The sequence below is a fragment of the Saccostrea echinata genome, unplaced genomic scaffold, assembly GCF_033153115.1.
Source record: "Saccostrea echinata isolate AGI-Se365-2 ecotype Australia unplaced genomic scaffold, CSIRO_AGI_Sech_v1 ptg000023l, whole genome shotgun sequence".
In the NCBI taxonomy this organism is placed as follows: domain Eukaryota; kingdom Metazoa; phylum Mollusca; class Bivalvia; order Ostreida; family Ostreidae; genus Saccostrea; species Saccostrea echinata.
The window spans coordinates 12,281,149-12,303,302 of NW_026889772.1; the positions used below are offsets into that span (position 1 = coordinate 12,281,149).

Genomic DNA, 22,154 nt, shown 5'->3' on the forward strand with positions numbered 1-22,154 from the left:
TACGTGGTATGCATATTTTTTTTTTATATTGCCAATTACCGTCGGCAAATTGAATTTCTGCTATCTAAATCAAATATGAATTTGATTACATTAGATATAAATGTATGTTTTTGCTGAATTGTGGCAAATGAACAGTTTATAAGGGGTTATTGTATACAGTTGTCATAGACAATATGAAGGGAGCGAATCAAAGAAATACATGTATAGCTTTCATTAAAAGGTAATCAATTTAAAACAACAATATATTATGCATACCAGCGCAATTTTTCATGTCGACAAAACTAAGGCCTATATACTAATTCTTCAGTGTGTTTCAAGAAAAAGAAATGGTGTTATCAATGTTGAATTGCTAGCAACGCTCCCGTCCCGTTCGATTCAGTACGATATACAGAGATGCAGAATCGGCTTTAAAAAGTTTAGGGAGGAGGGTAAAAAGTATCAAATTAAGACAATTTTTAGGACAGAAAAATTCGACGAGAATAAAAAATGTTTTGGAAATAAAGTATATTATTATCATTCAAAAACATGCATTAGTAAAGGGAAGAAAATAGTTTCTCTCTCTCTTTTATTCAGTCTTTTACATTAAAATATTTCGGGGTGAAGTCTCCTCAGAGACCCCATTTTAATCCGCGACAGGTGTGCCTACGGCTCTTTGGATTGGATAGCATAGATATTATACATTAAAATTAAGGATTACATTTTTTTTTTTAAAGAATTAAAAAAAAAAGAATAAAAAAACCCTTATTTTTTTTCTAAACATATTTGGTAAATTTAATCTTCTTGGCTCTAAACAAAATTGATCTAAAAGTATTCCTTATTTTTCCCCTTGTTGGGGGGTGGGGTAATCTTAAATGATATTGTTTCACATGTACCTAAAAGAGGACCCCCAGCCATTATGTTGTCTATGAAACATTCAATAATAAATTCAAATTTCATTCCTTATTGGATGACATATGTATAGATATATTGTATGATAACTATTTTTATCGTTCCTTAATATATTAGTTTACATATAAATTATAAAATTTGTATCATATATTGGTACAGGTATGTCAAATTGCTCAACGATCAAAGAAAAGAGAGAGGAAATACGCAGAGAACAAAAGAGAAAATGGAAACAAAAACAAAAATTATTGAGACCAGCAAAGGAGTTGTCTCAATCTATAGCTGCTGTAAAGAAGAGGTAGCAGAGAGAGAGGCTTGCTCGGAAAAAAGAGGAAGAACGTGAAAAAAGACAACAAGCTACAGAAAGAAAGCGGAAAAGTAGGGCAGTCCTTAAGAGTAAACAGATTCAAGAGAAATTAAAGAAGGAAGAAAAACGCAAGAAAAACACAGAGAAACAAAGACGATGGCGAGAAAAGAAAAAAATACTCAAGCAACACAATCTTCCGCTCACACAAGAGGAACAACAAATATTTCAAAATAAAATGAGCAAATCCCGTGCAATAAGAAAGTTAAAGGAAGCTCTTCCTAGGACACCTCTAAAACGTTTTGCAACTGTAAAGGCGTACTTGTCCTCAAAGAAATCACCCACGGTTAAGGAACTACAGCGTAGAAAGGTTGTACCATCACCGGAAGAACGCAAAGAATTGGAAATGAATGAATCGGTTATACAGGATGTGAAATCTTTCTTGAATTCGGTGAAATTTAAGAGGAGTGATAAGTCGCGGGAAGTCGTCGACATTCTAGCTGCATCTGTATCAGGACCATTAGTTCAAAAATCTAGGGCCAAAGTTGACCTTGCGAGAAAACTCGGAATGCCAGTTAGAAGGATCTCAAAGGGTGTTCGAATCCGACAACGAGTTTTGCATTCAGAACAATCATCCTTTGAGTTTACAAAAAGGAAAACAAGGTCAGATAAACTAACTGAAGAAGTTCAAAAAACAGTATATGATTTTTGGTGTCTACCTGAAAATTCGCGGCACACTGGAAATAAAACTGATGTCAAGCGTGTCCGAATAGGTCCAAAAACTTACTGTAGCCATGCTATTCAAATTCTAGAAAAAACACAGAGTGAACTGTTCATGTCTTTTAACCAACATTATCCTGAAATTCAGATTTCACAGAGAACATTTGAAAAATGTAAGCCATATTTTGTCCGATCTGCAAGGAAAAAGGATAGAACAACATGCTGCTGCAGGTATCATCTAGAGAGCAAGTTTTTGTTCAACGCTTTCAAGGCACGTAGAAATCAGTTGGCAAACGATGGGTTGCTGGACGAAAACACATTTAAAGTTTACAAAACAATTTCGGAATTATGTGAAGATACGATGTGCCATACGGAGGATGGAAATTTACATTTGAAAGACTGTTTAGAAAGAAGCTGTGAAAAATGCGGTGTTCATTTGCTGAAATTTTGTGACGCTGAATTAGATATGTGTGTCGATTCGCCAGATGTAAACTGGAAAAAATTCGAGTATGTTGACATCAAAACAAAAAATGGCACCAAGAAGAAACTGACATTGGTAGACAAAATAACAAAGTCCGGTGAGATGATAAAGTATTTTAAGAAGGTGTTGGGGTTTTTCCCAGGTCATCATTTCAGGGCCAAATGGCAAAGGGATCAGCTGAAAAATCTTGCCGAAAACTTACCGGAAAACGAATGTTTAACAGTTCATGATTTCTCGGAAAACTACCGATGTAGTGAGCAGATTGAAATCCAGTCAAACTATTTTCAACGAACTGAGGTTTCCATTCACATTTCACTGATTTATAGACATGCTATTTTAGAAGTTGACGGTGTATCGAGCACCCCCGATGACCCTTATATTATTTGTGAACATTTTTTTTCTTATTTCTCCTGACGAAAAGCACGACCATCATTTTGTTAAATGTGTTCAGAAATTGATATCTGAATATTTGCAGTCCATCAATTACCCGCTCTCTACAATGCATGAGTTTTGTGACGGATGTCAAAGCCAATATAAAAGCAGGAACTGTTTGGGAAATCTCGTTCATTCCGTTGACGAGCTTGGATATCAGAAAATGATACGAAATTATTTTGAAAGTAGCCATGGTAAAGGACCACAGGATGCAGCGGGAGGTTTACTTAAGAACCAAGCTGATATGGCTGTTATCCGCGGGAAAGCTCAAATAAGATCTGCGCTTGATTTATTTAATTTTGCAGAGGCTAATCTCAGGACACCGCGATCTCATGCCTGCAAAAGAAGAATATTTCGATATATTGAAGAAATCCCGAGGTTTGAAGAGAACTTTCAGCCAATTAAAGGAATTCGAGCCGTACATCGAGCAGAAACATCTAAAGACGGGAAAATCATATTACGTAATATGTCGTGTTACTGCGACAGTTGTCTAGAAGGGGAAAAGTGTGAAAATTTACCTCAAGTTGGACTTTCCAAAGAAATGAAAATGAAGTCGAATAGCGAATCTACACATCAGGATCCTGACATTTCTGAGGAAGAATATACCGAGGCAGAAACACTCTCAGATTTTATTACTGAAGGAACAGTGTTTGCTGTTCTGTGCACAGGGGATGACGACAATGACTTTTATCTTTTACAAGCCACATCAAAGAGCAAAACTCTACGGAAAGCCAAAACAGACAAGTGGGGTGGATCGTTTGTTGCAGGGTCAACAGTCATCCACGGAAAATATTTTGCTGAAAAGGAAAACTCAATCTTGGACTATAAGCTAATAAAACGCCCAGTAGCCATGGTTCCAAGTGCATCTGTACTGTTTATATGCCAAAATGTATCTATACAAAACGAAATTCTTCACCTAACCGAAGAGGAAAATGAAGATATCCTGGAATGCGTCGATTTGTGCGTGTTAACACACTAAATTGATATTAAATGGCATCTAAATATTTTTTAGAATTGATTTCAAACCTGTATTTTTAACAAATTTAAAGAAAGTTAATTAATACGGTAAAGAACAGTTTTGCCTGTTTTTGACATGAACGTTTTTCACGCTACATAATAAACATATTCACTCATTAAACTTCCAGTTTCTTTTCATTTTATTTTATTTTATTTTTTTACTTTTAACATAGAATTGGATTTAAGGGAACTCTAAATTCTAATGAAAACGTTTTTTTTTTACTTTGAGATCTTTTATATAAACGTGTAGATACTTCAATTTCAACAAGGGTACTAGTACCTAGCTACAACATTCACCAAGAAAAAATATATAAAGATGTTTAAAGAAAATGAAGTATTCGCTCATGTTTACGTACATGCAATTAATGTATTCAGGGTTTTTTTGGTCAATATTACTTTCATTTTATTTCAAATTGTGTCATTTACTGAAGATTTCCATTTATTCCAACTTACATAAAAGGGCAGATCACTTTAAATTCATAAAACATATGGATTAGAACTCTTCAGTATGCAGTTAAACCTTTATGAAAGTTTTACTAAGTCGCTGATTGATATGAGTAATTTTTACGTCCCGTTTACGTGACGTTAAACGTCATTTATAACGTTACCAAATGTGACACCAACACCGTGCGTAACGTCAATGTATTTGAAGAATTTGGTAATTATTTGAATAAAAAATTTTAGTTAAAAAAATACAAAGATATATATAAAAGAACCAAAAATAATTCAGTATTGTTTCATGGGAGAAATGATCGGCGAACAAATATACAAGAGTAGATAGCCACTCCTTCTTGTAAAAGACACTGAGCTAAAGACCGATTTATTATTTAAATTTACTGTCTGGTTCAATGATTTAAAGCAAGGATGGTTCATTTTGCCTAGGAAATAGAATATTGGAACTCTGTATGGTAATCTTTTTTGTTCTACAATTCATATATCATAAATATGCAGGCGTGAAGCGTTGTAGTTCATATACATGTACCTCATGAATTCTCAAAAAATTAATTAATATCTTTTTATTTACATTATTTTACTGATATCTTGCCACATATTTTTGTCATTCAACGATCTTTTTTTTTTAAGTTTGCACTATTTTTTTACTTCAATTACATCACAATGGAAATATTCTTACTCATCCCACGGTAGTTCATGAGAACATTAACTTTTTCTAATTTGCAAAGAATCTTAAGGAAAAATATTTGGAAATGTAAATATTTATTTCCTATTGAAAAATAAAATATATGTCAGTTTGGAAAATTGTTGAAAAAGGGAATTTTTTTAAAATTCATTTTTAAGGGGATTAAGCTTAATTCAAAATAAAAAAAAATCATAGTTTATTCACGTAGTTCAATAAAGTAACATACATTTATCAGAAAAAAATGCTTGCCAGAATACCGTACATGTAACTACAATGAATGCACGTTTTTGGTTGTTGGTACAGTTTATATCATTAGCTGCAGGGACTACTACCTGAGTGTGTAATTGTATGCATGCGTTCAAGCGGAATTAATAAATTTCCTGTTACGTAGAGTCTGAGGTCCGCCAACAATCTGTTGGAATACCCAAGGTACATTTATAGAATTATCAAAATCAAAAAGCTTAAATTCATTTATTATATGATTAAATATGTATTCAGAATCATTCAGAAACATGTAGATACATATAACTGGCATTTAAATGACAGAATAGCTTCGCTCTTTCCAATGTGAAAATTTTGATGTCTCCAAAATCACAACAAAAACATGATTGTTAGAATGATTTCAAGTGTACACAGGAATTCGCCCATATTATGTCTTTTTGATTCCTCTTCTTAATTTTCCTTCTTTCTGTAGACGGAAACAAACTCTGTAAATAAAATTAAAAATCTTTAGTGATGTTGAAAAGATTTCCAGACTAGGAAAAGGTGTTCCTAATATTGCCAGTAAAGACTAAAATAATTACAGTAAAGCTTGTCTTATCCAGACGTAGTGTATTCCGAAATCTTGCCTATTACGATGTAAACTTTAACTCCATTGCAGCATATTGAATGTCTAATCCGGAATAAAAATACTAGATTTTTGATGGTTCAGTGGTGTCCGAATTAGACAAGTTTTTACTGCAATTGAGCTCTACGTAATAAAATGAGGATCCAAGACCTGATTCATGATGTGACCTAACCTGGCAGAGGTCAGTAATTCAGGTCAGGTCAATTAAACGAATGGGTCAGGTCTCGGCAAAATGTTGACCTCATTAGGAGTGTTTAGTTGTTTTATTATATCGATATGCAAAACAAATTTTCTTATTTCTATTATTGTAATATGTTAAATGTTTCTTTAGAAATGTTATGATGTTGCATGAGTTTATATACGATTTTTTTCTGACAAAATTTGTTTGGAAAATAGAACATGTATCTGATATCTTATGTCGCTGAGTTGTTTCTGCATATTTTGTTAACAAACATTTTGACATTTAAACATTAGTACAAACAACATTTTTAAATAAATGACCGGTGGTGTGTTGTACATATGCAATACGACCAATGTTGAGCGGAAAAGAAAGAGTCCATACAAGACGAGGATAACCTCCATCTCTGAGACAATATATTTTTCAAAATTCATGGAAAAGTAATATCTTTCAAAAATTATGTTGTCAGCAATATAATCTTTAATACATTAGGTTCATTTATTTTATTGATTAACTTACTGATTAATAATTTGTTTTTAAATTGACAGTTAAGATTACCATTTTCCACCATATTCTCTCGAGGCAAACACTTGCATGTACGTGCATTTTTTACTGCCTAATACAACATATAGTAAGAACATCTAGATTTATGCTTGCAGTCTGACCTAGCAGCAGTTATGTACCCTCTCCGATTTTTTTTTTTTTTTTGGGGGGGGGGGGGGCTTAGGATCTCCGTAATGGTGCAAGTGCGGGAGTGATTCACTACCGCACAGATTTCGGCTCAAATTATCAGTAAGTGGGTATTTTATTAACATATCTTACCTGAACTCATAAAATGTAGTTATGCAAGACATGGATTGATCCAAAAATATACAGAACAATCCGTAAATCGGTTATTTTTCGTGTATGTCAACCTCACAACTTGAATTTATCCGCCATGTTTACTGATCTTGATCGATTTTATTTTGGGACAACCAATGAGAATTCGGGATCTAGGGGAGCGGATCTGTTTAGGATTTCCCTTATTATAAGCATAAATATCACTGTTTATGAAAGAAATATCACATGGAATGCTTTTATTTATCGACGTTTAGTGATATCATACAACACAAACATTTATCAACACTGACATTTACTTTATCAAGTGATTCTAAATTTCAAGCGCAAGTCTCAGTATATCACGCGAGAACTGTCATGGCTGCTGAGGAGAACGACTGGAAAACACGCAGATTTATTTTCCTTGGTTTTTCGCGTATAAAGGCGTATATGATGTTGATAGTGAATCAAGATTCCGTCTTATTGGAAGGAAGTTGAATGCAAAAACAATTTATTTTGCCTGCAGTCGCCCGTATCTAAAAAATATATTGCACCATTACGGAGATGCAGTGGAATTGTAGCCCTCTCCTGAAAATATCAGATGAAAAAAACCGGAGAGGGCTACATTATTGCAACTAAGTCTGACCAATCATGAAGTTAAAAATTGTGTGTTGTTAACTTGTTGTTCAATGACCTAAAGACAAACCATTAATTCCGCTACAGCATAGAGATATCATAAATAAAGTCTTGCTTTAGTCAGATTTAAATGCGATTTTATTAGTTAATTTCCTTTGAATACAATATTGAATGAATATTTACTAGAGATAAGCAATTTCAATATGCTATTCCGAAATTGGAATTGAGTAAGGCAAACGAAAGATGAAACACATCTTTTCCAACTTTTTCAAGACTGAAGCTCTACTAGGTTTTGGACATATAGGATACTCAAAAAGAAATATGTCATAGAAATTTGATAACAGTTTGTACGTACTTTATTGTTGCCAAAGCACATAATTACAACGACATTTTCCAATATTATTACAATTGAAATCTTTCACTTTCTTATTTCTCCAACTGTACGTATTTTTTCTCGGCTTGTTTGCATGCATTTCTTTGAATATTGACCAATTTTGTTTTATATTAACTTTTCGCTCTGGAAAATATATTCATGCCCGAAAACAAAAATTGAGCTTTCTTATATGAAGAAGATTACATGTGCATTATAAATTTCTGGCTTCCTTTTCTCTATTTATGTAAAAGGTCAAGATAATGAACAGAGAACAATCTCACAAAACCAATCTCACAAAACGAATCGTCGCCCGCGTGGCGCAGTGGTTAGAGCGTCTGCTCTAGAGTCGCGGCGTAAGGAGTTGATCCTTACGTCGCGGGTTCGAATCCCACTGTGAGACGTGGAGACCGGTCCTTCGGATGAGACTGTATAAACTGAGGTCCCGTGTCGCAGTAGGTGCTGGCACGAAAAAGATCCCTCACTGCTCAGTGGCCGTAAGTGCTGAGTATAGGACAAAATTTTCTCTCCACCGGCAAGTGATGGGGTCTCCATATGAGTGAAAAATTCTTTAGAGGGACGTTAAACAACATACAAACAAACAAAAAACACAAAATGAATCGTGAACAGGGCAAAACAACAACAACAACAAAAAAAACAAAAACAACAACAAAAAACAGTCCTTTGGAAACACCGTACAAATGAACTAAAATTATCTTTATTTGATTCTTTATAGAAATAATACCGATACCATCAAACGTGAGCTCCCCGTCCCCGTCCATATCACCCTCCTTCACCAGCTCATCAGCGTCTGACCTTGAGATACCCATCGTCTTAGCAATTTCTTTGGCCGTGATAGTTCCGTCCCCATTGACATCCATTTTTGCAAAGCATTTTTCCAGGAATTGTAACTCCATAATCTGGGTCTCCAGCTGTTCTACCATCATTTTCTCGTACTCCTTATAGCTTAGATAATCGTCACCTGTAATAGACAAAACAAGAAGAAAAGCAGATGAAATTGATCGTAATTAAGTACATCGAGGCCATTTGACTAAAACCAGTCCGCTACTATTCACGTCTTGATGACCAAAGTGAATAGTTCGAAGGGGGGAGGGGTGTGATGGCTTTAACAGACTGTACAGCAAGGGATCTTCTAATGTTCAAAGCATTACAAGATATATTTGTGAAACACGGATCAGTTTTTTCAAAAGTATGTCAAACTCAAACATCAAGGTCATAGGGTGAAAAATGATGGTACCCAAAGGAAGTTCTTGTCACAAGGCATACACAAGAGCAAGAACTGGTACCAACCGTTCTAAAGATATGGTCAAAGTTAATGTTTTACAAAAGAGTCAAGAGGTCAAAATGTTGGCACAAAGGGAAAGGTCTTGTCAAAAGCAATACACATATGACTAACATCAACCATTCAAAATTCATGGCTATGGTTACAGTTTTACAAAAGTCGGACAAAAGTAAATCAAATCTAAGGTCAAGGTCATGAAGTCAGAAATGTTGGTACCCAAAGAGGAAGGTCTTATCACAAAGAAAACCATGCGACATATCAAAGCCCTAGCATCAAGCGTTCAATAGTTACGGCCAATGTTAAAGATTATTTGGACAGTGAAAAAGGTGAAGATAATGAACAGTGATAGATTTAAAACAAGAGGCCCAAGGGCCTTAACGGTCACTTGAGTATAATACAACAATTTAGAGGGTCTAAAAATATATAATAAACTGATAGATGAAGCTTCGTTGCCCAAAAGCAAGAGAAATAGGATGATCAGAATCAATGAAATAATTAGTCTAGTATTCAGTAACAACTCATAAATAATCTGTCCCCCATTTTTCACTATCACCATGCAGACTACTAACAAACTATTAAGTGCTTCTGTACTATTTTTAACCCCATATTGAGACTCTCTTGGTCATTGAAGAATATTTTATGATAAGTTATTTTTGTCTCATTTTTATTTATCCATTATTTAAAAGTCTACTTGATCATTAAAACTATGAAAGTACCTTTTTTTTATTACACAATAAAAATTCTTGCATAATTCTCTTATTCTATTTACCTTTTAAATACATTATTTACAGTGATTAATTGTCAAAAGTGAATGGCAAAGGGGAATAACTTCTCTCAGTAGAATACAAATTAATAGAGCCCTGGCCATGACCAAAACACTTGACCAAATGGTTGCAAAGAATTAGAACCTCTGACCCTGGGACCACAAGTTTTAAAACTTTTGTAAGAAGCACCCTTGTTCATCATAACTTTGCACTTTGTTTATCTGCCCAACACTATGGAGCAGACAGGATTTATTAATAGAATTAATGCATTTTTACTGTATTATCAATAGAGCCCCATCCTTACATCAGAACATCTGACCCAGGGGGCATGAAACTCACAATTCTGGAAGAAGCACTCTTGCTCATCATAACTATACTCTTAGTTTCTTTGCTTTTTAACCAGGAGTAGAAAAAATATTTTCAAAGAAATTATGCTTTTTCACTATAAACGAATACCCCCCTCTTTTCACCTGAACCCCTGATCTGGGGCCATGAATTTCACAATTTTGGAAGAGGCATCCTTGCTTATAATAACCATGTACTTAGTTTGTTTAAATAATACCCAGGAGCAGAGAAGATGATTTTCAAAGAATTAATGCATTTTCACTATATAATCAATAAAGCCCCGCCCTAACACCAGAAGCCCTGACCCATGGACCATGATATTCACAATTTGGAAAGTGGCAACCTTGCCCATCTTAACTATGTACTTACTTACTTTGTTTAATACCCAGGAGAAGAGAAGATTTTCAAAGAAATAATGTACTTTCACTATGATCCACATAGCCTCATCCTAGTAGCTGATCCCCTGACCCTGGGGCCATGAATTTCACAATTTTGGTAGAGGGCTAAATTCTTATTACAATCATGCCAACAGTTTACTGTGTAATGGTTAAAGGGTTTTATCACGTTTCAAAATTCTTTGATATGACAAAGTTTACATGCTATTAAAATCATATATTTAAAAATCTTTGCTAGAAAATTAATATTTTTGATGTATCAGCGATTCAAAGTTTGAATTTCTCAATATGCATATTTTGATCGCCGATGTTACGCGCCATTGCTCTGACGTCATAGGTGTCAATCCTGGTCAAGCGAAGTACTTATTGTGTATACAAAAGGGCTCATTTGTTGTGTCTTTTAAACCTGTTAGAAAATAACTAAGTGATAATTGAATAATTGACAACTTGTAAGGTATAATTTAATTATGGCTTTATGGTGCACAAATGTGCATAAGAAAGGTTTTAGGAAGAATTTTTCCCCACATTTCCTGGACTTGGTCGAGAGATAAAAGGGGGGCCTTCCTCTGCAAATGCGATGGCATTTATCTCCATTCAGAACAATCGTTTTTGCCCGATCGATCACGACTTTTTTTTCTGTCCTAAAACATATTTTAAGGAAAGATACTTTTCAAAAAAATAATAAATGACAAACACGCATTTTTTTAAAAGTCGCACAGAATCTAGTAGGAATGTTGTGAACTTCGTAATGGCCTACGGCGCCATTGAAGAAATGTCATTTCTAGTACATGATTTTCACTGCTAGAGCTAATAGAAGATATACAGGATTTATTTATTTATAATTAATTAAAATAATTATGAAGGAGAATTTAAAATTCCCATATTTATAAATGTTTACGAAGTTAAACTTTAGTAATTCGTTCTATTTAGTTGAAGTCCCGAGTTGTCAACGGCTTCGTCTTCGGTGATTTGGTATTTATATAAACGCACTGAAGACGTCAAATAATGGAATGACCTGACATCCCTTGGCATAGACTAGCCCAAGGGTATATAAAGCGAAGCTTTTGGGAAGTCAGGCATTCAGAAGATAGCTGAAGAAGCCGACAGCTGAATCAGAAGCCGGCAAAAGAATTGTCAAATAAAGAAGTAGTAAGGGTAAGAATAGAAGCACCAGTGGCAAGTAATCCTAGGGAATTGATGTTAAGTTCTGGGTGTTGTAAATCTGAAGAAGATTGAGACACCCAGTTCTTTCCTATCAATAGGAACCTAGGAGGAGAAACACGGTGCAAGAATCATATCCGGTCCCCGTCTCTAGATAAGAGGAAAAATTTTTAATACTGTGTGATTTACTCTCAGACAGAGCGGTCTTATCAATCATTGCAATTATAAACTCAGACAGAGTAAGAGGAAAACTTAGTATCTATCTCTTGTAAGAACCCAATCATACACGTTACAATTGCTTGATGTCCGGGATTAAAGAAGATTTTTAAAGATTGCATTAATTTTGGTGGTTTTAGCCCCACCTCTAAGAACCCAGGGGACAGGGACCATGAAATTCACAATTTTGTTCCCATTCATACATAGATGCTAAAATTGGTTGATATTGGTTTAGCGGTACCAGGGAAGAAGTAGAAAATGTTTACGTATAACGAAAGACAAAAACGAATAGCAATAGGTCACCTGAGTGACTCAAGATATAAACAATAGAAATTTGTGAAAAGGGCATAAAAAACAAGCCTCTGGGAAATCCAGAGGTGGGATCATGTTCCTACTAGGAGTAAGCATCCCCTGTTGACCGTCACACCCGCCGTGAGCCCCATGTTTTGATCAGGTACATGTAGGAGGAACATTCTATAATCAAATTAAGTATGAAAACAAATGACTAACTAACAGAGAGACGCACAGGCCAAAAACTTTATGCTCCTGAATCTCCGATTACGGGGGTATAAAGAATGTCGTAAGTATGATGACTAAAGCTTCTTTATTTCTTAAAGTATTGTTATTTTAATTCAAACGCATAAACCTAATGTGATCGTACCAATACTACACTATATATATATAGTGACTATGCATGTTGCAGCCAATGTTACATAAAACAATGACCCTAGATTCCAACTCTTAAAGTTTGATTACTGTTAGTCTGCTGGTGGACTTTCATACAGGAAACAAACAAGACATAATCTCTGCAACTTCATTAATCAAGCTACATGTAGGTGTGAATTAATGCTGACACGTGCTGCATCTGTACAGATATATCACACGATCTTTTATCCTGCCTCTGATAAAAATCTTGGAATTTCATTGGTCGAGAAGAATACTGTATAAAACTACATGATGCTGTTTACTGACATGACATTGTTGATATGTTCCTTCCACGTGACTAACTGACTTAGACCAGAACTATAGCTCGCTGGTTGAGAAAATTCAGATAGACAAACTAGAAATTTGGTTTGTCTGTCCGAATTTTATCAACCAGGGAGCTACGGTTCTGTAGCTACCTACTAACCAGATATTAAATCAATATCCCCTCCAAGTGACCTGCTGGCTCCCTATACTGTTTTCACTTGACCTCTCAAAGAGAATAACTGACGAAACATAAGCATCAGACAACGTCACAGTGTAAGCAATCGTAATGGAACGGTTTCCTTCGCCGAGAGAAAATAAACTTTATTGAAAAATCTTCGATAGGGTAAATTCGTCATATAGACATTTAGAGGGGTATTATAGAAATAAGTCGGACCCTTGAGAAAAAACGTATATTTGGCTTGGCTTACACCCTGCCAAATACGCATAATTTCAAGGACCCCATATATTTTCTTATTTCCCCTAACACCCCTACTAATGTTATTGTGATTTAAATTCAAGACAAGTGTTGTAGGTTGACCCATTCAAAGATTATAGGGTAGAACCGGTTTTATAAATGAAATTGGCAGTAAACAGGAAATTTCTATAATCTGTTTCTGTTAAAAACACGTCCTATAAAAAAGATTTTCAAGAATTTAAATAGAACTGGGTGGGATTAAAAAAATCACAATCTTGAATTCGCTTTTGTTTATTTACGGCGAAAATTAGAGCTTAGTAGTGTTAATTCTTCTAAAATCGCCCGATACGCTGGTAGAAAAAAAATATATATGACAAACCTTTCCTTACCTTATATGGCTATTGTTATTAATCCGCACAGAGGATCTTACCACCAACAATTGACCAATCATTGAATGAATAGCAACGTTAACTTGACATCTAAATGTTTACATTTTACTTCGAACACGTGGTTAAATGGATTGCAAAAAAAAAAATAAATCAATAATAAAAAAGACTGTTTATATGAAAAAATACAAAGAACAGAAACTATGAAGGATGCCACGGGCGTTTGTAATTTGTTGTTGCGTTTTAACTAGAAAATGCATATAAAAATGTAGTTTGTGTCACCTTCAGATCACTAGCGCTTCAAGGTTAAAGTTACATAATGAGTCAAAGTTATGTGTTTCTTTTAAGGTAATTGTATCATTAAAGAAAAGATTTATGTGAAATATGACTAAAGCGAAGTTTTGACAACTCAACAGCACTGTAAAGCAAGAAAAGAACTGCAAAATGTAAGTGCCGGAAAAACAAAGGTTGTATCTACCGCTTAGTTGTTATCGTCAACATCAACAATGTCATGATCACGCGACTTTCTTTAGCGTGAAACTTGTACACAACATTAAATTTTAGCACGCAAAAGTGATGAATAAGTTCTGATAATCTTTATTGAAGATTGTATCAAAATCCTCGGTCATCCGATATTTATATCTATGGAATTGTCACCAAAATAAATTTTGCAACTTTTCTGCGCATGCGTACAATAAAGAGGAAGACGTGATGCAATATTTTTGTGTTGGGGCAAACAAAAATTATTTTTACTTTTATTTTTCTCCCCAAAAGTAGATTTCTTAGGTTCTGAAACCTTCTGTTTACCATGTGCTAGTCGCTTCCAAGGCACATTTCCCTGAATAATTTACCTTATCTCGTTGTAGTCTCGCTAGATCTCGCCAGAGCTACTGGGAACTCCTCGGATTTTATAATTTGCAGAGCACGGAAAAATAAAAATGTTCCGAACACAGTAGGAGTGAGATAGATAAATAAAAATAACGTATAAAAATACGAGATTACTCTTTCCCATCTCCCCCTTTATTCTATATGGAACAAGTGCACTATTTACAAAGGTTTCAAAGCGAAATTAACAATATTAGCTCGAACATGCATATGTTAGTAAAGAATATGTTGATTCGATGCCTGACAATTCAACGTGTTCAAGCACAGTGTCCTTTTTAGCACAAAACATGCAAGTCACGTGACGAAATTTAATATAATTATATTCACAGTCACGTGACGAAATTTAATATAATTATATTCACAGAGTTACGGGCAAGGATCAGCTATTTGTAAATAATAACGGCCGTCACTTTTGAAATTGAAATCAAGAAGAATATATATTTTTTGCAATTCAGAAAGTTTTATTTATACTTCTGTAATATAAAAGAGAAAGAATAAACAATTTAATCTTTTTATTTTAAGAAATAAAATTAATATTACCGAATTTGTGTAAAATTGTCCAACTTTTGCGCATGCTTATAAGAGATTTCCCAACCTATGTGTCAAAAATGCATTTAAAAAAAAAACTTAAATTAATACTTTTTATATATGACTATTCTAAAAGATAGATGTTTACCTTACAATTATAGATAAAAATAATTACAATTGGTTATCATTAGCCCGAGAAAAATAGCCTTGAAAATGTATAACGGACGTTATGAGTGTCGGTCAACATGATGGGTTGACTTTAAACATTGAAATGTATGTAACTGTATAGAAAATATACGAATATTTTATGTTAGGTTTAACTTAAAAGTATACTCAACAGGTGCTTTCCCATAACGTCTGCGTAAAGGATTTAAATACTAAATTATCGCAAATTTAGCAAAGGTACACAGGTGTCGGTCAAATTCGTAACGTCCGTAATCTAGGGCGTAAAATGACTTGCATATGCGATATATAGAACCAGTTCGTTTTTTCTATTAGTTTTACCACACATTTGCAGAATACGTCATCAAAAGTGACCATGATACAAAAAAAGGAGGCAAAGTGGGTGAGTTGCATTGTCGGTCAACATTTCTTAGTAGATAACTGGCGTCACGCTAATAACTAAATAAGATTTATATAATATTTCTTGATAAAATGGACAAGCCATGTTCTCCAATATGTTGAAATCTATAATTGTTATTGTTTGACACAAAAGTTAAGCATTTTTCTAGAACTATTACGATCATAGAGTTCGGCAGTTATATTTTGACTAACATAAAATATACGGATGTGACAGTTTGACAGAAAACAATGTCAAACCTTAACTTCTGAAGCACAATGATTCGATTATGTAACATAGAAATTTTATGGACATATTTTTCGCTGTTTTGATTATTAAAAAAATAATTTATTTTCTTTTCAGATGCCATGCTACCAGTTCCTTATTGATTTTCTTGGCTGATTGCCTGTTATGATTTGACCATTCTTAATCTGTGCTGATACCAATTTTTTTCTTATTATGTTATTAAAGATAAAATTTTATCAGTAAACTTCAGTTGTATGTTAACTGATTAATGAAGAACAAATAATAAATTTACTAAATAAAAATTACAAAGCCCGTAGAGAGTTAAAATGTAACTACCATGAAAAACCGTAACGGACGTTATATTGTAACATCCGTCACAGTGCTTAAAAAATTCATGAAAATACTTGCAGTAGTTTTAATTATAGTATTAGCAGAATGTTTGGATGTAGATATTTGACACACAAACTTCATTGCATGTATGAAATCATGTGTATTCTTAAGAAAACTTACGAAATGCTTTAAAAATCAGCGTCAATGTAACCTCCGTAACTAGCAAACCTTAGTTTGTCAATTTGTAAAATCCATTTTTGTCATAAGGTCAAATATAACATCCGTTTATTAAACAGGATAAAAAATTGTTAAAGGGAGAAGTAATGTACCTTATTCTGCTTTTTTAAAATGAAAAACTAGTTTTATTTCCTCATGAAGTGAAAAAAACACCGAAAACACGATTTCTTTGCAGAAAGTAAGAATGATGAAAATGCTACAGCAAGAGAATTTGACGTCACCTCCGTCACGATTAATTGTGCCTTATTTATTTTACAGATAGGTCATAAAAAGCTGTATTATTCATTCCAAGTGAAAGTGTGGTCAGATTCATGCATGTGGTGGTTTTTTTAACGTTTCGAGAAGGGCGAAAAAACCTCCAAAATTCGCATTAACTGTGTCAACATAACGCCCGTCACTTTTTGATCACCTATATTTGGATGCGATTTTCTTAAAAAATAAAAACGCAACTATCTTTTCTTTTTTAATTCATGAAGGAAGATATAAATATAGATGTTTTCAACTAGAAAAAGTGTAAAAATATTGACACAATTTTTTTCACTGTGACGGCCGTTATTATTTACAAATAGCTGATCCTTGCCCTTACATAAGATATGAAATTACGTGGTTACATAATATATTCAACATGCCACACCCCTTGGTTACAACAGAGAGAGCCAATGTAAGAAGAAGCAGTTTTTTTCTCTCTTTTAAACCATGAGCGCATGTTTGTCTATTAATCTCATTTTGACACAACATTATCAATGCAAATATACAACTACTGTTAAACGGAGAACAATTATAGACAAACATGACTATATATTAAGTCAGTGAAAAAGTGGGCGTCCTCATTATCGTACGGAGATTCAAGAAATTATGATGACCCCCGCCTTTGAAAACAGCTTCGTACTTCGTAAATACATACTTTTATGTAATGTAATTACGTCAAGTTGTAGATTAGATGTTGACCATTCCTGCAATTAAGAAAAATGCTTCTTTTGAAAGTTTATTTTGTCGCAATTTTCGCATGTCCTTAAGTGCAGTAATCCTTTGAAGCCCTTCACCGGTATATGGTGACATCTTTATATGAGTAAAAAATTCTCGAGAGGGGCGTAAAACAACATACAATCAATCTGTGTGAATAAATCCTAAGAGTATGTATGGCTCTTTCTTTTTCTTCCATTTTAGCTCACCTCAACGAAGTTGGCTTATGTAATACCCTCGGCGTCGGCGTCCCAGGTTAAAGTTTTTGGAGCAGATTTCTTTTCAAGTACTTCTATGCCCTATATTAATCAGAGATGCATGGAGGATGCTTCTAGTGTGTTTCATTGTACCAATCAAGGTTTCAGATGCTACAGTTTCAGTTAAAGAATGTTTTTGGAGCTGTTTAAGTTTTTGGAGCAGGTCTCATTTCCAAGTAATTATAAGCCCTATGTTGACCAAACTTGCTTGAATGATACATCTAAGGATGCACACTACGAGGCTTGCTTTGGATGCTGAATCTGACCTACATTTTCCAGATGAGCGACCAGGTTTAAGTTATTGTAGCAGATCTCATTTCCAAGTAACTATAAGCCCTAAATTGGCCAAACTTGCATGGATGATACATCCAAGGATGCACACTACTGGACTTCCTTCGGATGCTGGATCTGACCTATATTTTTCGGATGAGTGACCAGGTTAAAGATTTTGGAGCAGATCTCATTTCCAAGTATCTATAAGTCCTATGTTTGATCAAACTTGCATACATGATACATCTAAGGATGCACACTACTGGACTTCCTTCGGATGCTGGATCTGACCTATATTTTCCTAATGAGTGACTATGTTAAAGTTTTTGGAGCAGGTCCATTACTAAGAAACTATAAGGGCTGTCTTAACTAAACTCGCATGGATGATACATCTAAGGATGCACACTACTGGACTTCCTTCGGATGCTGGATCTGACCTTTATTTTCCGGATGAGTGACTAGGTTAAAGTTTTTGGAGCAAGTCCATTCCCAAGAAACTATAAGGCATATCTGAACCAAACTTGCATGGATGCTGCCTTAATGGACGAACATTCTTAAACTTTCTTCAGATGCTGGATTTGACTTACATTTTCTGGATGAGTGACTAGTTTAAAATTTTTAAATAAGTCCATTCCCAAGTAACTGCAAGCCCTATCAGACAAAAATCGTATAAATGTTGCATCTAAGGATGCACACTACTAGATTATTAGATTAGTGTGGGACTTTGCCTTACTTAAAGACAACATTCATTGAGGTGAGCTTTGTAACCTCTGATTACCTATGTTTATTTCACATTGTGTATTTACAATGTACTCTTTTGCTATGGGATGTCCTCCCTCTTTGTTTATTCACTGTCGTATACGTCGATAAGCAAAACGTCGTTTTCATCTTATGTATTATTTTCTTGCTGGTAATATTCTCCATAAGTAGCTATCAAACGCTAAATTGTCGATGTTACTGATTTTTACCCGATTTAAATGGTATCGAATAAATAAATTGATCCTGAAGTTAAGACACTTACCATCGTCATCGATGAGCTTAAACATCTCCTTCACCTGAGCTGTGGTTACATTCTGTCCCATCTTATTAGCGGCGTCTCTGAACTCTTTAATAGATAGGCGCCCATCTCCATTCACATCCATGGCACGAAACGACGCCTTAATTTCTGCAATAAAGTTCCTATTTATCGATAGCTATTAATTGAAACTAGAAATATGTAAGATTCATTTAATCTCTTGAATAGTACCTTGGTACATATACATGACGTTCATATATGTAAAAAAAAAAAAAAAAAACGAAAAGAAAAGAATACTTGGCCTGCATTTATAACATCACTTTTTTTCTGAATTTCTAAGTTGAATGAAAATAAGTTCCTAATACTTCATAGTGTTGAGATAAGTATAAGTTCTATTATACATCAACTGTGTGAATCGGACACAGACGTTCCAACACAATGTACAACTGCTGCATAAGTTATAATTTCCCACATTTTTGTGGATAAAAGGCTAAGTTCAAATTACCACGGACAATGTGATGGCTGTTCCATATATAGATTTTAAAAGAACAATTCTTTACTATCTTGAGGTGTAAAAATATCTAATTCAGAATTTAAATCCCACTTTGATTTCTATATTTGATTACTTTTGATTTTTTCCCCTAATTTTATTTCTCTACATTTGTTAAACTGGTACTTCTTCGTTCTTTGACATAGGATTTTAACCACTTCAGACAACAAAATATTTATACAATAGTACATATGACCCAGACGAATTCAAAAATTCATGTTTAAGTCAAAGAAACACAAGTAAAAATTAAAAGATTATCCTCGTAATCCTAATATCATAAGCTGTTAAATATTAAGTTGGTGAGCATTCGAGATTTAAAAAGAATTGACAGATTTTACCGTCAAGTTCTCCTATGAACCATGCACAACATGTTTCCCCAATAACTATAAATTAAGAGTATTTCCTTTGTATGGCGGACCCAGATGGGTGGGATGAAGATCGGAATCCCTACTATGATTTTTAGGACTGTGCTATTAAATGTATAGTGGCAAAAATGACTTTGGACCTTACTCACGCCACTTCCGGGAAAGTGGGCCCCTTTTAAGGACATCTGCTCCTCAGCCAGAAGGATAACTCATTAAAATTATTAGTATTGTTATTTAAAAAGTCTCAAAATGAATCTTGAAACTGAAATCTTTTCGTGCAACAATTTTTATTTCATACATCTCAATATGATTCAAGATGCTTTGAAGTTTTGGAGACGGTCTTGTAAAAAGTCGACATCTGTACTCCATAAGAGTACAAAAATAAATACATTTTTTAGAGAATTTATAATTTTAGAGAAATTAAATTTATTTTAATCTAGTATTAGATACAAATGCCTATAGGCATGATATGAAATTAAAAGTGACCCGTGATGTCTTGCAAGGATAACACAAACTTTATACACAGTGTATTATATAACTGAAGTAAATAGAAGAGCTAAATTACTATGTAAGTATTAAAAAACATGCATTTTTCTCTGAATGCCTGGAGACCTATAGTTTTTTATATATATATATAGAATATATTTGTTGATCAATTTTTAATTAGAAAATGCATATCTGGAGTTTTTATTCGCGTTTCCTGAAAAATATATATATTTGAGATTTGATGCTAGTAATTTTCCCTTTATACATGTAATATCATTAACTATAATGATGAACTTTGAAGAAATATGATAGGTAAATACAGGTTTCTTTGTGAATTCAGAGATATTTTTGTGAGCATTTTCAGTAACTGCTGATTTTATGAACCTGACGATCGGACTATCATAAGATCTTAGTAAAATAAAATACGCACATAAGTAAAGACGGGTTTCTCCCCATAAAAGCTATCACCCCATCCCAACCTAATTACGAGATCTGTTCTTCGTATTTAAATCTTGAACAGTCCCAATTCATGTTTTTCTGCTAACAGACTTTGACATTTGGCCTCCAAATCCACTAGAATCTAATGTTTATTCTCTTATACCTTTCATGTTAACATTTCATTGAAAGTGCCGATTATTTGCGAAAGAGAAAAAATCATATTTTATTATCAAAATAAAGAACGTCTTATGAATTTCCCTTACCTTTATACTGGTCTTTTGTAAGGAGAGCCATGGAACCTGCAAGTAAGAAATCACCTTTAATCAATAAGGATGGGACACCTTAAAAAAGCCACGGCAATCTAAATTATAAAACCTATAGCTTAATTCAAGGGTGGGACACCTTAAAAAGGCCACGGCAATCTAAATTATAAAACCTATAGCTTAATTCAAGGGTGGGACACCTTAAAAAGGCCACGGCAATCTAAATTATAAAACCCAGCTTAAATCAAGGGAAATAAACGTTAGAAGAGCCTTCAGGTATACAAATCTACCTTAAGTCAAGGGAGATAAATGTTAGAAGAGGAGGAGAAATTGCACGGAACCTACAGATATATAAAGAACTTGAATCAAGGGAGAAAAACGCTATGGAACCTTTAGTTATAAAGCCCACGGTAAAGGCTAGGAGAGTCATAGAACCTGTATATAAGGATATCACCTTAAATCAAGAAAGGTAAATATTAAAAAGCCATGGAACCTACAGATAAATCAAGGGAGATTTATGGATCCTTCAGATAAAAAAAAAACCAGCTTAAGTCAAGGGACATAAACGTTAGGTATGCCATGAAACCTACAGACAAAAAGACAACATTTTTTCTAAAAGTGTCAAATCTATTCTGATTCCACTGTAGCTCCATAATTTAACAATCAAAGGTTTGTTTGTCCCAGGAAGAAGCTGAAGTTTATTCATCTTCTTATAAATTTTTTTCAGCTTTTCAGTTAACCTTAGCCGCGACTCGGAGGTTATAGTTTCACAAACATATACGATGCAAAAGTTGCTTTCATAAAAAGAACTGCCAACGAAAGAATTGTTCTGCAGCCTACCTCCAGGTCAATTTTCAAAAGTTATATTTGAAAGATTTCTCATATTTATAAATTGAATATGATTCATGAAATTCAAAATAAATAAATGAATTAATTTTTTTTTTGTATAAAATATTAAAAACTGTTGGGAAACCAAAGAGAGAT

The 22,154-nt window shown here is 34.0% G+C and overlaps 1 protein-coding gene across 1 annotated transcript; it reads right to left on the reverse strand.

Annotated features, from left to right (window-relative positions):
• Nucleotides 1-5,605: 5,605 nt before the first annotated feature.
• On the reverse strand, nucleotides 5,606-21,202 carry LOC133191487 (uncharacterized). Its single transcript, XM_061327237.1, has 4 exons — nucleotides 21,171-21,202; nucleotides 19,075-19,218; nucleotides 8,576-8,806; nucleotides 5,606-5,684 (listed from the first exon to the last, which is right to left on the reverse strand). The coding sequence occupies exons 1-4, from the start codon at nucleotides 21,199-21,201 to the stop codon at nucleotides 5,650-5,652; spliced, it is 441 nt and encodes a 146-aa protein (XP_061183221.1). The 5' UTR covers nucleotide 21,202; the 3' UTR covers nucleotides 5,606-5,649.
• Between the last annotated feature and the right edge of the window lie 952 nt (nucleotides 21,203-22,154).